Below are 16042 nucleotides of genomic sequence, written 5' to 3' on the forward strand. Positions count from 1 at the left end.
TCAGGTGACTGCCTTGAGCTCCCTGGCAGAAAGACCCAGCCTTCATATAGCCTATTGTCCAATCCTCTGGGCCAGCTGCCATTACTGACCTTTTCCTCCCTTTCTTTTCCCAGGCTGTGCCTTCCTCACATACTGCGAGCGGGAATCAGCCCTGAAGGCCCAGAGTGCACTGCACGAACAGAAGACATTGCCCGGGGTGAGTCCAGCCTCTGAATCACCAACTTGGGTTTTCTGCTACTTCCCTTAGGAGTTGGGGAGGGAAAAGGGACAGTGGGTATGCGCAGATACCTAAGACTATGGACTCAAGTTAGCATTGCTGACATGTTGGTCCTTTCTCATAGCTGTTGGTGGAAAGCAGACAAGAGGCGAGACCAGAGCTGAGGATGTGACATCCTAATGTATTCAATTTCCCTTCCCTGAGCAAAGGATGGTGGCAGTACTGGGGACACGTTTTCAACTTCTTCCCAAGATATAAACCTGTTCCACATGATCAAACCTTATCTAACACACAGGCCGATGGTACAAACAGGAAGACTTGTGAGATAGGACAGAATGGAGGGGTGAGAGCAGATGAAAGTAAAATGAACCAGTGGAGTTTCACCCAAAACTAAGAATAGGTGCTTTGTTATTCAGGAAGACTTGGGGTATGAGATGGGGAGAGTGGCCTTGGAAGAACAGACATCTCTGCTTACAACTCTGTCTGTCCTTCCCACTTTCCATACTCCTGAAGTCTCTGGGTTGACGATAGCTGTCAGGAAATGTAAGCTGTCACCCTAACCAGATCTGGTAGAGGTGAGGCTTTGCATTGCCCACAGATGCAGCCCCCACTCCCACCACTGCCTGGTGACAGCTCTGTTCTAATCAGTCGTCAGCTACCAGTAGACTTCATGGAGCCATGGGATAGCATGGAGCGCCTGTTTTCTTGTGGCCTTGAAAGAATCACATATATGCTTCCTCCTTCTACTCCTTCTCAGCTCTGACTTCAGAGAAGTGAGAGGCAAGAAAGACAAAAGTTTCATCTGTCGATGAGGCTCGAGGTCTAATGGGGGAAGAAAACTCTTAACACAAGGGAGCCTAAAGCCCAGTGGCTTTTTAATGAAATTGGCCTCTTCAAAGGCCAGCCAAGAAGAGGTTTCCTTGATCCCGGGGCAGACACCAAACATGCTCCATGCTCCGAGCTCCTTTGCAGGGGTGTGAGATCACCCAGGTTATTTAAGGAGCCAGGCGCTGTCTTTGATAAACTATTGTGCCCTGATCCTGTTTTATAGCTTCTCTGAGTGGAAGGAGGAAATTATTTATGGCCCCCCTAACTGGGTGTGATATCAGCCACTGCTATTATCTGAGCGAGTTCATCATCATAAAATAAGAAGCATTCTTCAGGTCAAGGGTCCAAGTTTTCTCTCTGAGTGCTCAGTGACAGATACATACATATATATATATATATATATATATATATATATATATATATATATATATATATATATATATATATAGTTCTCTCTGTATCTAAGACTCGATGGATAGGTGTGTATGCAGTCACCTATATCTAATGTATATATGACATGTACATATGTCTAATATATGCCACCATGAGGCATACATGTGCTACATGTGCTACATGTATGAGGGCATGTGTATGGTTCTATGAATAGCTTAAACACAAAGAGGTGCAAGTGAATATAAACTTGTGTATATAGATAAATATGTAAGCTTACATTCCCTTGCCCCTGATAACAAACAGTGAAAGGGAGGAGGCAAGAGCATCATTAACAAGGGTGGGAGGGGTTAGAAGGAGGATGCCGCACAGCTAGAAGACCTTTGAATCAAAGATCAGTTGGTTTGGCTTTGGGGGTATTTTTTTATTTCTGAATTATACAGTGTCTGCCCTCACATTACCACAGCCTTCCTATTTGTTATTGCCAAGCACGGGCTGAGTCATTTTAATAATATGCACATGGATGCAAATGTATGGAAATGATGCACCACGCAGATTCTGTGCGAAGCCTGGGCTCAGGCATGGTGGCCGTGTATGGTTGTGTGTTTTAGTGGAGTGGCTCCTTGCACATATTTTACAGTAATTACTTTCTGGATGTGCTCTGTGAGGTGACAGAAATATGTTCCACGTCATCCCATGTTATATGTGAAACGTAAAGCCATATTGTGAGATAATCAAAAGACTTCTGAGAAGGTATGTGTTGATTAATAAAGTGTTTATGGTACTTTGTTTTGGGGAAAATTGTGATAGATATTTTACAGCAACCAGAACGGAATTGAAAATATCACATTGTTATGGGAGGCCCTTCATCAGCCTGCGGGAGATTGCTGGAGAGTTTCAAGATTGCTAAAACCAGGGAATCAGACGGAGATAAGAGAGGAGAGGCGAAGAGATGTGAAGAGGGGGAAATTCAGGAAGGTGGAGGAGTGGAGGAGGGGGATTGCTGTGAGGAGTCCAGTGGTGAGGAGAGGGGGTGGGGCAAGACTCAGGCCTAAGTGTTGATTGTTCAGGAGCCAACATTAACTTGTGGTTGTTTATTTTACATATAATAGAATAGCTGAATGATGGAGTGTATTAGTTCTTTAATAATTTATAGAAATACTTTGATGTTGCAGTAATTACATTAAAGGTCACATATCAAAGGTAATTTGGGTGAGCAGCTGTGATGGTTTCTCAGAAGCAATCAATATCACTGTCCGTGGTGCTGATTTCACCAAGGGGCCTGCCAGATTAAAGAAGGCTTATTACCAGGCAGAAAGGCCCAGGGGAAATCAAGAACACACTGGAGCGACGCACTACCCTCTTTTTCCACCGATAATTAACACTGTTCACCATAATCTGTGCTAATCCTTCATACTGGGAAATCCACTGGCATTTTCCAACATCACAAAGGCAAGTTGTGCAAGTTTGGGGGAAAGGAAAGGAAGGAATGTCTGTGTGTGTCTATTTGGAGGGGGGGCAGATGAGAAAGGACAGAGGCTGGGGCTGGGGGGAAATCCAAGATGCTAGATGTTATTCAGGGCGGCAGGGCAAGGAATAGATAGGAAAAACATTGTAGTTGCAGTTTGCCGTTCCTAGAAAATGCTGCCTCGCAGACTCACCCAGGTGCAAGCAAAAATAAATAAATAAATAAAAATGGTGCTTTAAAATAGTCATTCTGATTACAGATGGTGGAACTGTTATTATTATTATTATTGTTAGTCTAGCCCCCTCCTATGAGGCTCAGGTTAAGGGACGATGCTAGGCTGTGCCAGATAAGGGACCTGATTGCCAGATAATCAGTGTTCCTGCCAGCTGAGTAGAGGGTCATGTTGACTGGCATGGTTGGGGGTAGTGGGGTAGACCATTTATTTGGGAAAACCACCCCTGAATGCCCCAGCCAGACCCTTTTTTATAAGACTCAGGGGAATAAATATGAAAATAAGAACCTGGAAAACTGGTAACCTCAGCGATTTAGGCTTTTTTCCAGACTTCAAAATCCATTAAAATCAATCCATTAAAATCAGCCTTACACCTCCCTACTGAGGGGAGGGAGGGGGAGAAAGGGGGGAGGAAAAGAGAAGGGGGAAAGGATAGTACTAACAGCAGATTCTGTTTCTCAGCAAGTTACTGAATTGGCATCTCGCCTCTAATAGGAACAAAATCTGTTGCATTTCTACCACACATACTCACGCCACCAAAGAAATTAAACATGTAGCACTGTGTCCCACCCACCCTCAGTTAGATACAGAGAAAGGAAGGTGATATTTCTCTCTGGGAGATGTAAAATACTGAAAGAAGACATATACAGGGCTGTTCTTGAAAATAGGGGCAGGTGCAGATATTACAGGCCCATCAGTGGGAACAACCTTTACCAAAAGCTGCATGCCAGCTGAGAGAGTCATTTCAGTGCCAGGGTCACAAATGGATTATGATTTCAGAGCCAGAAATGATTTGGGAAGAATGGGATTACCAAACCATGAAGCTTCATCAGAGCCTTTCCCTTGAACACAACCTTCTGCCCACATCCATGCAGGGTTACTCTACTTTGTCTCCCCTCCCTCTGCCCCTCCCTACACTGCCATCCTCTTCTATTGTCAAAGTTAGTGTTACCTCACATATCAGTTCACAGTTCAGTCTGGGGCAAGTTTTCAGGCAGTCAAGAATAAACAAACATTTTTCAAATGCTTATTATGTGCAAAGTGTTTTGGGAGTTACAAAGAAGACTGTTATTCAGGTCCTGTCCTCAGGAATCTACATTTTATTTGGGAAGGCATAAAAAACATGAACAGATGACTAACAGTACAAGGCAGTATGTTCTAAGTACCAAATGAATGGCAGAAAGGTAGCAGGCAAAGACAATAGAGGAGTGAGTCATGAAAACCTGGGTCTGAAGCCCACCATTCATACTTACTATGTGACCACTGGCAAATCATTTGGCTGTTCTGAACCTCAGTTTCCTCAGTCATAAAATTAAGGTTTTACACCTGTAGTATTTACCTCACAAGGCAATTGTGACACTCTTCTGAGATAATCTATGTAAAAGGCTTTTGCAAACCTTTAAAACATTATAAAAATATCTATTATTATTACATTATTGTGACAAATAATAGGTGCCATAAGAAAGAAAAAAAGGTAGGGTCCAGCTACATTAGTCTAAAAAGGCAACACAAAAGAGGATGAACTTTAACTAGACCTTAAGAGAACAATATTCCTTAAGGGAACAATATTACAGCACAGGGAATATGATCAAAAATAGGGTATAGGATGGATTGGGTTTGTTTTGCTTTGCTCAAGTTTGTAACAGGGTCTACTGGATGGATGTTATTCCTTCTCTATGTTTAGAGGTCTTCAGGTAGAAAGACACTACTGTCCAAGGTACTATGGGTAGCATTCCTATTTTGGAATTAGGTACTATTAAATGATAACAACAATAATAATAACAACTACTCACATTTCTATATCATGTTAAAGTTTATGTGGCATTTTATTCGTAACTACCCTATAAGAGTGGATGTGTAATTATTTTCCCCATTTTTAGATGAGAAAACTGAGGCTAACATAGATTAAGTGATTTACCCATTGTAACACAAGTGGCAGAGCTCTAGGGTTCACATGCAGGTCTCCTTATTACAAACTCAGAGTTTTCTCCACTACTTTGTTCTGCCTCCATTCTGTCACCACGTCCCTTTCCAGCTCTAGGATTCTATTAGCATCCTAAGCTAGCTTGAGTGAAGTTTTGAGGATTAGGGGAATCAACTGGGAGCATCAAGTTGAAAAGGTCATTTGGGGACAACTTGTGGAAGGCCTTGAATTCCAAGTTAGGTCAGCTTAGAAGAAGTCTATTAATTAAAATAGCCCCACTGCATGCTTCCCCTGCCTTTTGGATTTTGAAAGAAATCATCCTCCCAGGAGAACATGTCTGTTTCCAAATTAAAAACTGAGGACCCCAAAGGAGCAGACCAGATGTGAGGAAAGAGCAGATGCTTGCAGCCTGGGCCCCCAGTGTGAGCCTGGCAATGGGATAGAGTGAGCAGCCAAAGCTCTGGGCAGCAATCACTCTGCGAGGAAAAGGCAGCCTTCCTCAGTCTTCCTCTCCTTCTGCTCAGGAGATCAAAGGTTTTGGAGTGTCTCTGGGGAAGGGGAAAAGAGGAGTGGTGTTCCACTTAGCAAAGGCCTCCCACAGTTTGATAGTGCAGCCTGGCAGCTCACTGGGCTCCGGGGGAGAGGGAGCTTCTATCTGCTTGGTAAACATTAAAGTTCCGATTCACTAGTTAAAGATTGGCTTTTGTGTCCTCACTCTGGCAACCTCTGGAATACAAAGCAAACTAACACTCCCTCTCTGTCTTCCTCAACCCCCTCATGTCAGCAGCAACTGACATGGACCATCCCTGCCACTCATCCCCCCTGAATCGGGTCCTTTGTGACTTTAAAAGGGTCATTTCCATGGAAATGCCATGTGGTCTTCTCTGAGCTTGGGGGAGGGGAGAAGGGAGAGAGAGTGCACAGAAGAAGTTAACATGGTCAAAATACACAATCATGTTTTTGGAAAAAACACTTCCTCTTCCTCTCTCCCTCCTTCCCTTTCTATCTCTTTCCCTGCTCCCCTTCTACACTTTCTCCTATATTCCCTTCTCTCTGCTTTCTTCATTGTACTCCTCTCACCTTTTCCTTCCCTCTCTTCTCTTTTTCTCCTCTTCTCATTTCCCCTCTTTCCCTCTATTCTCTCCCCTTCTCTTTTCCCATTCCTTTTTTCTCTCCTTTTTCTTTTTCTTACTCTAGAATTTCTTCCTTCCTTTTATCTCCTCCATTTGCATCCCTTCCCTTTCTTCTTTTTTCTCCCTCTTTATCCTCCCCACTCCTGCCTTTACCTTGACACCCAAAGGACACTCCAAGCTCTTCATGGGCTTTATGTGTTATTCAATGACAACTTCTCTCTCTCTGACAGTCCTGCCATTGGAGGATCAATCTAATTTTATGTACAACTGTAAAGATGAATGATAAGTAGAAAGGATCCGGGCAAGTACAAGATGAATAAATTATAAAGGGCAAATGATGACAAGACAGGGGTCCCTGGAGACAGTGATATGATAACAGAAACTAAAGACGAATTTATGATGGATGTAGTTAGCATGTACTGAGGCTGTTAATTCTTCAGGGTAGTTTTACAACTACTTGTGATTGGAGCAATTAAAGTATTTTATTTTAAAAAGAAACAGTGAATTTCCACTCATCTGCTCTGCACATCTATATGGATGGCTTTGTTGTTATGCATTGCCCAGACCCTTCAGCATCTCTGTCTTTCTTCCCACCCTCTACAGCCTTGTTACCTGCTTCTCACCTCCAAACTCTGGGGCACTGAGTAGGCAGTGAGGAAGTGATACTATGAAGTGGCACAAGTTACCAACAGTGCCCCTTTCCCACTAGTTTGGGTTTCCTGACTGTGCTGCTCTTCCCTTTTGAGGCCAGAGGACATGCTCGATTATGACTGAAAGTTAAAATTGTTCTGTTCATGAATTTAAAGTCAGAAGGGTGAAAGAAATCATCTTGTCCTATCCTTTTATTTTACAGATGAAGAAACTGAGGCAAAGAGAGGGTTAATGGCTTGTCAGAGTCATGTGGGTAGTAAGTGACAGAGCTGGTAGTTGAACCCAAGTCTTTTGATTCCCGATACGGTATTTTTCTCATCACTCTGAGCCCTTGAATCATGAGCAACGTCTCCATCAATATATCTTCCTCATCCCTTCATTTTTTTCTTTTTCATTTAGGAAATAACAACAATAATCAATTTTATAGCATTTTGTGGTTTTTAATGCACTTTACCATTATTATTTCATTTTATCCTTACAGTGACACTGGAATGTAGGTGCTGTTATCATCTTTATTTTTACGGATGAGGAAACTGAGGCAAACAGAGGTTAAATGACTTGCCTAGGGTCAAACAGCTAGCAAATATCTGAGGCTGGATTTAAATTCAGGACTTCCTAACTCCAAATCCAGCATTCTATCCACTGCACCACCTAGCTGCCCCCACCAAATCTTTCGATTCTCTACCTCTTGAAAATCTATCCACCAGCCATGCCGGAGCTAAGAGTCTGCAGATGTGGGAAAAGGAGAAAGAAAGGTGGAGCAATTGAGTAAGATCATATTGTAGGGTGTGTTGTCCTTAATGGAGGAAAATATACCATCAGGTCTACCCCTAAAACAATGTTAACCCAATCCTCCCTCATATGACAGAAGAGGAAATGTGTTCATTCCGTCCCTTTAAATCAAACATTAGGGCAGTAGTGCAAGCATTCCTTTGTTCCTTCAGAGCCCTCAATCAGCAAGTATTCACAAATGCCTACCGTGCTCAGCCCTAGGATAGGGGCTTCTAAAGATCTTCACTCAGGGAGCTCACAGTCTAGTGAGAAAACGACACAGTACAGCATACAATCAAGGATGAGAAGGTACAGTTCATACTCTGAATTATGGAGAAGGAGGGGAGAAGTGTAGATGGAGGTGGTCAGAGAAGGCCTCATGATGAAGGTGGTGGATTAAGCTCAGCTCTAAAGTACTTTTCTAAACGAAAGGGGTCTGAGGGTAGAGTTGGGAGAGTGGGTAGGAGGAATGATATTCCATGCTTGGAGAATCTTATAAGCAAAAGTTCAGAGGCTACGAATGAGTGTGGCATGGGCCGAGAATAACAAAAGAGAGAGATTTACTGGTACATATTGGAGAACAATTGGAAAAAATTTAGAAAGGTAGATTGAGGGCAGATTCCAGATTCCAGGTCATATGCTTGACCCCTATTCAGCCAGTGTATTGGTCTAAGGTTTTAATCAATTCCATTGCCCTACTGAAGCCTCAGTTTTTCCTTCCATAAAATGAGATCTCACTATGCTCACTGTGTGCCTCAATAATGGCATAGAATGGGTTCTGCTGATAATTCCCAACTTTCCCATCCATGGAACAGTAGAGTGTTAAAGTAGACTTGGTTCAGTTGCCACTTTGGAGCTGACTTTCTCTGTGTCCCTAGGGGTATCATCTCTAAACCTCAACTTCCTTTCAGAATAATTGTGATAACACTACATGAAAAGTAGTGTAAAAGACATCATCAAGGATAAATATGACTGGGAAAGGAAAAGTCAGGCAGCTGTGCAGGGAGAATGAATGAGAACAGATAGATGGCCTGAGTGAGGCACAAGTAACCTGGATATGTTCCTCTTTGGAGCACTTATGGAAAGATATGAATAAGAATCAAAGGGTGGGTGAGTTGGTGGAGACTTGCACCAGTGGAAGAATGGGATCCCTGCTCTGTTCTCTCCTACCCTGCCTACCTCACAGAGTTTTGGGGAGGTCTCTATGGCCTCAGTTTCACTGTTGGTAGAATGCTAGGGGCTGAATAAACGCTCTCTCAGGTGATTTCCTTCTCTTTGTCTTTCTGTGTCAGCAAAATCTTTGTAGATTGTAAAACACTAAATTAACATAAGGGATCTGGAGCAGGGATATTGCAAACAACTGGTGATGATAAGAAACTGTGTTTTTCTTTTTTCTTTTAAATTGTTTTTCTTTTGTTTCTAAGAGATTGTGTTTCAGGAAGAAAGGCCTGAGGGTGCACAAATGCAAAGTCTTCTCTTTCTCTTTAGACTTCTCTAAGGACCTAAGGCCCACAAATCAGTTCCTTCTCTTGGGAGGAGTACTCCCCACTTTTGGCCACTAAGGGGCTCCAGGGAGCACCTGGATATATCTGTAGTTATACCTCCTCCTAGTAGTCAATAAAAGGGAATGCAACTTTCCTTTTCAAGTATTTACTAAACACCTACTGGGGCAGCTGGTGGCACAGCGGATTGAGTTCCAAGCCTCATCAAGTAGACTCAAATTCCTGAGTTCAAATCTGGCCTCAGACACTTCCTAGCTGCGTGACCCTGGGCATGTCACTTAACCCTGTTTGCCTCAGTTTCCTAATCTGTGAAATGAGCTGGAGAAGGAAATGACAAACCACTTCAGTATCTTTGCCAAGAAAACTCCAAATAAGGTTACAAAGAATTGGACACAACTAAACAACAAAAACACCTGTGCTGGCAGGATTTCTGTCTTCAAGGCCAAAGCCTAAATCTATGAGGAGTGAACAAACTAAACCACAGTCCACTAATTACCAACGTGACCGTGGGCAAATATTTTCCCTCTCTGGGCTTGTCTTTTTTTTTTTAATCTGTAAAATCAGGAGTTTGGAGTAAATTATGTCTGAGGTTCCTCCCGACTCCAATATTCTCTGATTTCCAGAAATATTATTCAGGTAATCAAAAAAATATTACAAGAGAGTATAAAGTGGCTGTCTATAAATAACACCAAAATTCAGAGGAAAAAAGATCTGAATACCAATGTGCTGCATAGCAGTTAAGGAAGGCTTCATGGAGGAAGCAGGATTCAGCTTTTCACTAGATTGAATATGGACAGGTAGAGAGAAAGGGGGTAGGGCATTCTAGATTGCAGGTATCAAGAATGAAGATTCAGAGACAGAAATAAGAATGGGATATTCGGGGAACAGTGAAAAAATGATCTAACTTGGGCAGACCTAACTAACTGCAGAGCGAGCAGCAGAAAGTCAAGTTTGACACGACAAGATTTTAGAAAGCCTTGAATGCCAGGCTAACCAGTCTGGCTTTCATTTTACAGAGCACAAAGCCAGGGGTGGTTCTTCAGCAAAGAAGTGAAATGACAGCAACTCTCCTATCCATATTTCCTTCCCTTCTCAGGATGTAATCTAGCTAACACAACACGCCCATAACCTAGGCACATAGTAGGCTCTCATTGGCTTTATGGATTCTTCGGCAGAGGGGCTTATTTGAGTAATGTATATAGTGAGATGATCCCTGCCCATGGAGAGCATTTGGGCTCAACCAGGCATCCCTGTTGAGGACAGCAGGACAAGTATCAAACAGGCAGATACAAGCCTGAAGAGGAGAGCAAAACCATCTAAAAGACCCAAGACAGCATCTGTCCATGAGAACACAGGATCAGAGGATCCTGCGTCCAGACCCAGAAGGGACCTTCAAGGCTATCTAGTCCAAGCCCCACATTTCACAGATGGAGAAACTGAAGCTCAGAGAAATCAAATGATTTGCCCAAGGTCACACTGGTAGTAAGTGGTGGAAAGATTAAACAAAAGTCCCTGTGACTCCAAATTCAGCCCTCCTTCTGCTTTACTAGAATTCTCTGATCTGCTACTTACAGACATAAATGACATTAGCCAAGTCACATCACCCTCTCTGGACCTCAGGTTCCTCATCTGTAGAATGGGGAGGATAGACTAGATCCTTGGTGTTAAACTCAAATAGAAACAGGAGCCATTGAACCATTTATATGGATCCCTGAGGATGGCCTATTGACACATTAACATTCTCTATATTCTATTGTATTGTATTTATCTGTTAAATGTTTTCCAATTACATTTTAATCTGGTTTGGGATATACCCCAAAGGGCTGTGTACTTGACACACTTAAGCCAGATGACCTTTAAGTTTCCTTGACACTCTAGCATTCTGATTCTAAAAAGAAATGAAAAGCTCCAGGATTTTTAGTGGGTAGCTATTGGTGATGGTAGTGGTTGTTTGTTGTTATTATTGTTGTTATTGTGGCTTCTGCTTTAGGAGTGTGTGTGTGTGTGTGTGTGTGTGTGTGTGTGTGTGTGTGCTTAAAAGGATGAAGGCAAAGGAAGAAAAAGAAACAATTTCAGGCAAAATAAAGCCAAATGGAATGAGTCCCAGACAGCTTGAAAAAACATAGCTTTTTCAAGTAGACAGAGGTCCCTGCCCCAGATGCACGACTTGGGTTTGATGGGATTCTAATCTGATAACCAGAGTCTCTGTAGAGTTTGCAAGCTTGCAACTGGCCTCAGTCCTGGCAGTAACTCTCCTGAGTGTTGGAGAGCAGTGGTGGTAGAGAGGGAGACAAGAATTACCATTGCATGATCCCTGGCATCCACATTGAACAGAGAGTAGAGGTCAGGTGGGGGCTTGTTAACACCTCTGCTTTAGGAGATGGGAGTCTGGGAATGGAGCCGAGTTCTGGGACAGAAAGAAGGGGGAACACAATGAGTTTAACCAAGGGGTATTAAGTACCTGCAGTGTACTAAGCACTCAGCTAGCAGGCCCTGAGGGGAAAACAAAGTCAAGACAATGCCTGGCAAGATTCTAAGCCTCATGGAGCTTAGGATTGGCTGCTCAGATAGACACTGGCTTCTCTGACCATGAAAATCTAAACTGGACTCATCCTTCAAGGTTCATTTCAACTACGTCCTCCTTCCCTGACATGCTGTAGGAGAGAGAAAGAAAGAGGGAGAGAGAGAGAGAGAGAGAGAGAGAGAGAGAGAGAGAGAGAGAGAGAGTATAAAGATAAAAGGAGATAGCAATAGATTTTTATATTTACAATCTATGTAACACATGTACATGTCTATACAGACACGTATATGTCAACATACATGTGTATATGTGTGAGCATGACCACTGTCATGCAGCTAGTATATGTATATAGGATCATGAGATCATAGATTTAAAGCTAGGAAGGACTTTAGAAGACATCTAATTCATTCCCTTCATTTTACAGATGAGGAAACTGGGGCACTTAATAAATGCTTTTTGAATTGAATTTAATTGAACTCTTCAAACTGGCCATAAACTGACTGATACAGGCCTAATGGCATTAGGGGCCCATGCCCTCTCAAGATGGGCATCTACTTTCAGATGGAATCCTGGTAACCCACAGTGTCTTCCTTTAGGTACCAGTCCTATTTTCTTTCCCAGCTGCCCCTGCACAGAACTCAACCCCCTCTTACTCCAGGGAAGAACCAGGAACTATGACTCTGCTACATTTGCCTACTCCACCCAGATGAGTGAGTCATCAATGCATCAAGGAACTCATCAGGGAGATCCAAGGAGCTAAACTCAGACTTTGCTTGATCCACATTCACACACTGCCCCCCAAAGCATAAAAGAGAATCTGCATGGTGTCATGGCATGAGTAAAGGATCTGGGTTGGGATCCCCTTTCTGACACTAGCCAGAGGACCACAGACAAGTCACTTGGTTTCTCTTTCCTCGTTTGTAAAATGGGGATGATAATTACAGTGGCTACTTCACAGGATTGCTGTGAAGAAAGTGTCCTGTAAACTTTCAAAGCCATATATGCCTATGAATCGTGACAAAAGGAACTGGATTAAACCAGTCTATAAGATCTTATGATTATTGTTATTTGACTCTCCTTTCCAAAAATAAGACAGTTTTTCACCTGTCAGAGTTGGTTTAGCTGCGGCCCTACAGAGATGGCAGAGAGAGTGGGGTTGAGTAAAATGATCTGAGCCTGGCAGGCCTTTCATGCTGTTTCTGCATAGAACAGGGGTTGTTATCCTGAGGTCCACAGACATAGATTTCCAAGGGTCTGTGAAATTGAATGGGAGAAAATATATGTGCTTTTTTTTTCACTAACCTCTAACTGAAATTTAGCCTTTCTATGAATATAGGAAACAAACGTTATTCTGTGAAGGGACCCATAGGCTTCACCAGACTGCTGAAAAAGTCCATGACACGCCCAAAAAAGTCCCTGGCAAATGTAATGGAATAAAGATAAATCTTTCAGTCCCTTGCCTTTCCCTACATTTCTCCAGCTAAGGGAAAACGATAGGTTGGTGTTATTCTGCCCATTTCACAAATGAGAAACCTACCATTCATAGAGATTAAGTACTTTGCACAGGGTCACACTGCCAGTTAGTAGAAGGTCTGGGGTGAGTAACTAGGTTTTCGGTCTTCTAATACAGCATTCTTTCCTTTATTCTCACACTACCCCTCTCAGGACACCCTAACATTCCTCAAAGGTGTGGACTGGGCATTTGACCCCTCCTGAATTCCCCACAGCACCTATCTCAGTGCCAAGAACATAATATACATCCAATAAATACCTGATGGATTGATTAAGGTAAGCCAGGACCTGGCTGTCCATGAAGAAAGGCTGTGGTGGCAGATTACTCCTGCCTCCTGCCCACATGGGCCGGGGTAAGGCAATGTATACCATCTTCCTCTCTCTTTATTAAACTATTTATCTGGGGGAACTTAATATTTTCTTTTAGGATAAACTGGAGATAATACGATGTGCTTGTTTTAATTTGCGAGGTTAACTGATCTAATTATCTGTGTGTGTTTATTTAAATCCTTTTGCACAGGGCCGGCTGCAGGTGTCTGCTTTGAATTCTGCCAACAGGAAATCTCTTAAAATGAGCTGATCTATCTCAGCAGGTCTTCTGGTATAAGGGATTTTCTAATAATGCATGAATTTATTAGCAGTCAAAGATAAATAGAGGATTTATTTACATTAAACAAATTCATAAGAAACTATCTTTCTGCAGGCACACAGCACCACCACCACCACCACCACCACTGCCCCCCCCCGCCCCGGGAAATTCGACATAGTTAGCTATCTTACATAAGTGAAATTAAGGGACAACTTTGAGACAGAAATGATGACTCAAATTCCAAATAGCTTCTTAGCACCACCACCACAAGATGGGGGAGACCTGAATTGGGAACACATTCCTTGAAAAAGATCTGGAGTTTTAAGTTGACCCCAAGCCCAGCATGAGTTAAGAGTGTGATGTAATAACTAAAAAAAAGAGAAAGAAAAAGCCATTTTAGGTTGAATTACTCTTAGTCTCAAGAAGAGTTAATCATCTTCTTGTACTTTTCCCTGATCAGACCATGTTCAACTCCATTCAACAAGCAGTGATTAAACCCCCTACAAAGTGCAAGGTATGACACGAAGTGCTGGAGATACAATAATAATATTGAAAAGCAGTAAACAGATCATGAAATAGAAGATCATTTAAGAGAGAGAGAGAACATTGTTGATAAATGAAATTTATAAAGTGCTTAAAATTGGTGAAGTGCTGTGTTATTAGTCTCTCACTAGAGCCTCACAACCCTGAAAGAGTGGCACTGTGGGTATTATTTTAATACTCGTTCTACAGATGAGGAAACTGAAGTTCAGATGGAGATTACATGATATGGCCACAAAGTGAATGTGGGAAACAATATTCGAATTGAGCTTTTCTTGACTCCAACTCCAACATCTTAATTATGACCATCAATTCTCAAATTATTGTCCTGAGACCTTCTAAGGGCTCCTAAGACCCTTTCAGGGAATCTAGAAGGTCAAAACTATTTTCATAATAATGCAAAGATATTTAAATTTTTAATATGGTAAATATCAATAGCTATAACCCACATAAATAAAAATTGGAGAGGGTTCCTCAATAAATTTAAGAATGTAAAGGAATCCTAAGACCAAAAATTTGAGTACCATTGTATTATGCCATATGGGCTAAACTTTGATGCAACTAGGGAATCTAAGAGGCAGAGATGAAGGGAATGCATTCCAGGGATGGGGGGACAGCCTGTACAAATTCACAGAGGCCAAATTCAGGGGAAAGTGAGTAGGCCAGCTTGGCTAGAATGTGGAGTACCCAAAAACAAAAAAGAGAAATGTAAAATAAGTCTGGATAGGCAGAATGGAGACAGACTGCAATGGACTTTCAATGCCAAGCTGACGAGTTTGTATTTTATCCTAGAGGCAACAGTCACTGAAGTTTCTAGAGCAGAGGACTGTTACGGTCAGATTTGTCCTTTAGGGAAATTATTTTGGCATATAAGTACTGTGTTCTGAGCACTGTTTTTTTTTAAGGGGACATTAACAAATTAGAGCACACAAGAGAAAGATGACTAGAAAGGCAGGAGGTCTAGACACTATTCTATGTGAGAAATTATTAAAGAAATTAAAAATAGGAAGGAGTTTGAGGAGTGGAGCAGAAGACATGGCAAAACTTAATAGTACAGTAATAAGAATCCAGGATTTGGAGTCAGACAACATGGGTTTGAATGTCAGCTTTGCTATTTACTTCTCTTATGACTTTGAATAAATCACTTCTCCACAGTGGACCTACTTATCAGGAAAATGAAGGCCACTGTCTATCAGAGGTTCCCAATACCACCTCCTGAGGAGCACTGGAATTATAGTGGTAGTAGCCTTGGGTGCAGTTGGGTATTGAATAAAAATAAGGAGGTAATGGAAACATATAGAAAAAAGAGAAGAGGGAAAAAATTGAAAAACCATTCATATATGTTTCATCTGTTGTGTAACAGAGTTAAAGTCATAGTGATTAGCATTGTTTTCCAAATAAACACACACAAAATGCAAGTTATAAACAATCAGTGGTCAAGTCCACTGACAGGTCTTAACAAGCAAGTGTTGGCAGGTGAGAGTGTCAAACATTATCAGAAAGTCCAGCATGCATTGTCAGGAATAAATGTGTGTGATGACTTGTTTACTATACAATACTATACAGGTACATAATGCAGTATTACATTATCAAAATTTCAACATGGGAAAAAACACAAATTTACCAAAAAATTATAAAATTTAAGATGTATCATTTTTTAAAAAATATTTTATTTTTTTGAAATGACACAAATTTCAAAACAACCACTAGATGGTTAAAGAAAGTAGATTTCCGGGGCAGAGCTAAGTAATTTTTAAAGGGGGC

General features: G+C 41.8%; 1 protein-coding gene across 21 annotated transcripts in view; it reads left to right on the plus strand.

Annotated features, from left to right (window-relative positions):
• Positions 1-16042, plus strand: part of CELF4 (CUGBP Elav-like family member 4) — a 583999-nt gene that overhangs the window by 147120 nt on the left and 420837 nt on the right. For all 21 annotated transcript variants that reach the window (XM_078153279.1, XM_020985716.2, XM_020985719.2 and 18 more), the window contains exon 2: positions 114-196. In XM_078153279.1, coding sequence (XP_078009405.1) covers positions 114-196 — 83 coding nt within the window. The remainder of the gene's footprint in view (positions 1-113; positions 197-16042) is intronic.

Source organism: Phascolarctos cinereus, unplaced genomic scaffold (assembly GCF_003287225.1).
Source record: "Phascolarctos cinereus isolate Bilbo 61053 unplaced genomic scaffold, phaCin_HiC Scaffold_4;HRSCAF=312, whole genome shotgun sequence".
NCBI classification, from domain to species: domain Eukaryota; kingdom Metazoa; phylum Chordata; class Mammalia; order Diprotodontia; family Phascolarctidae; genus Phascolarctos; species Phascolarctos cinereus.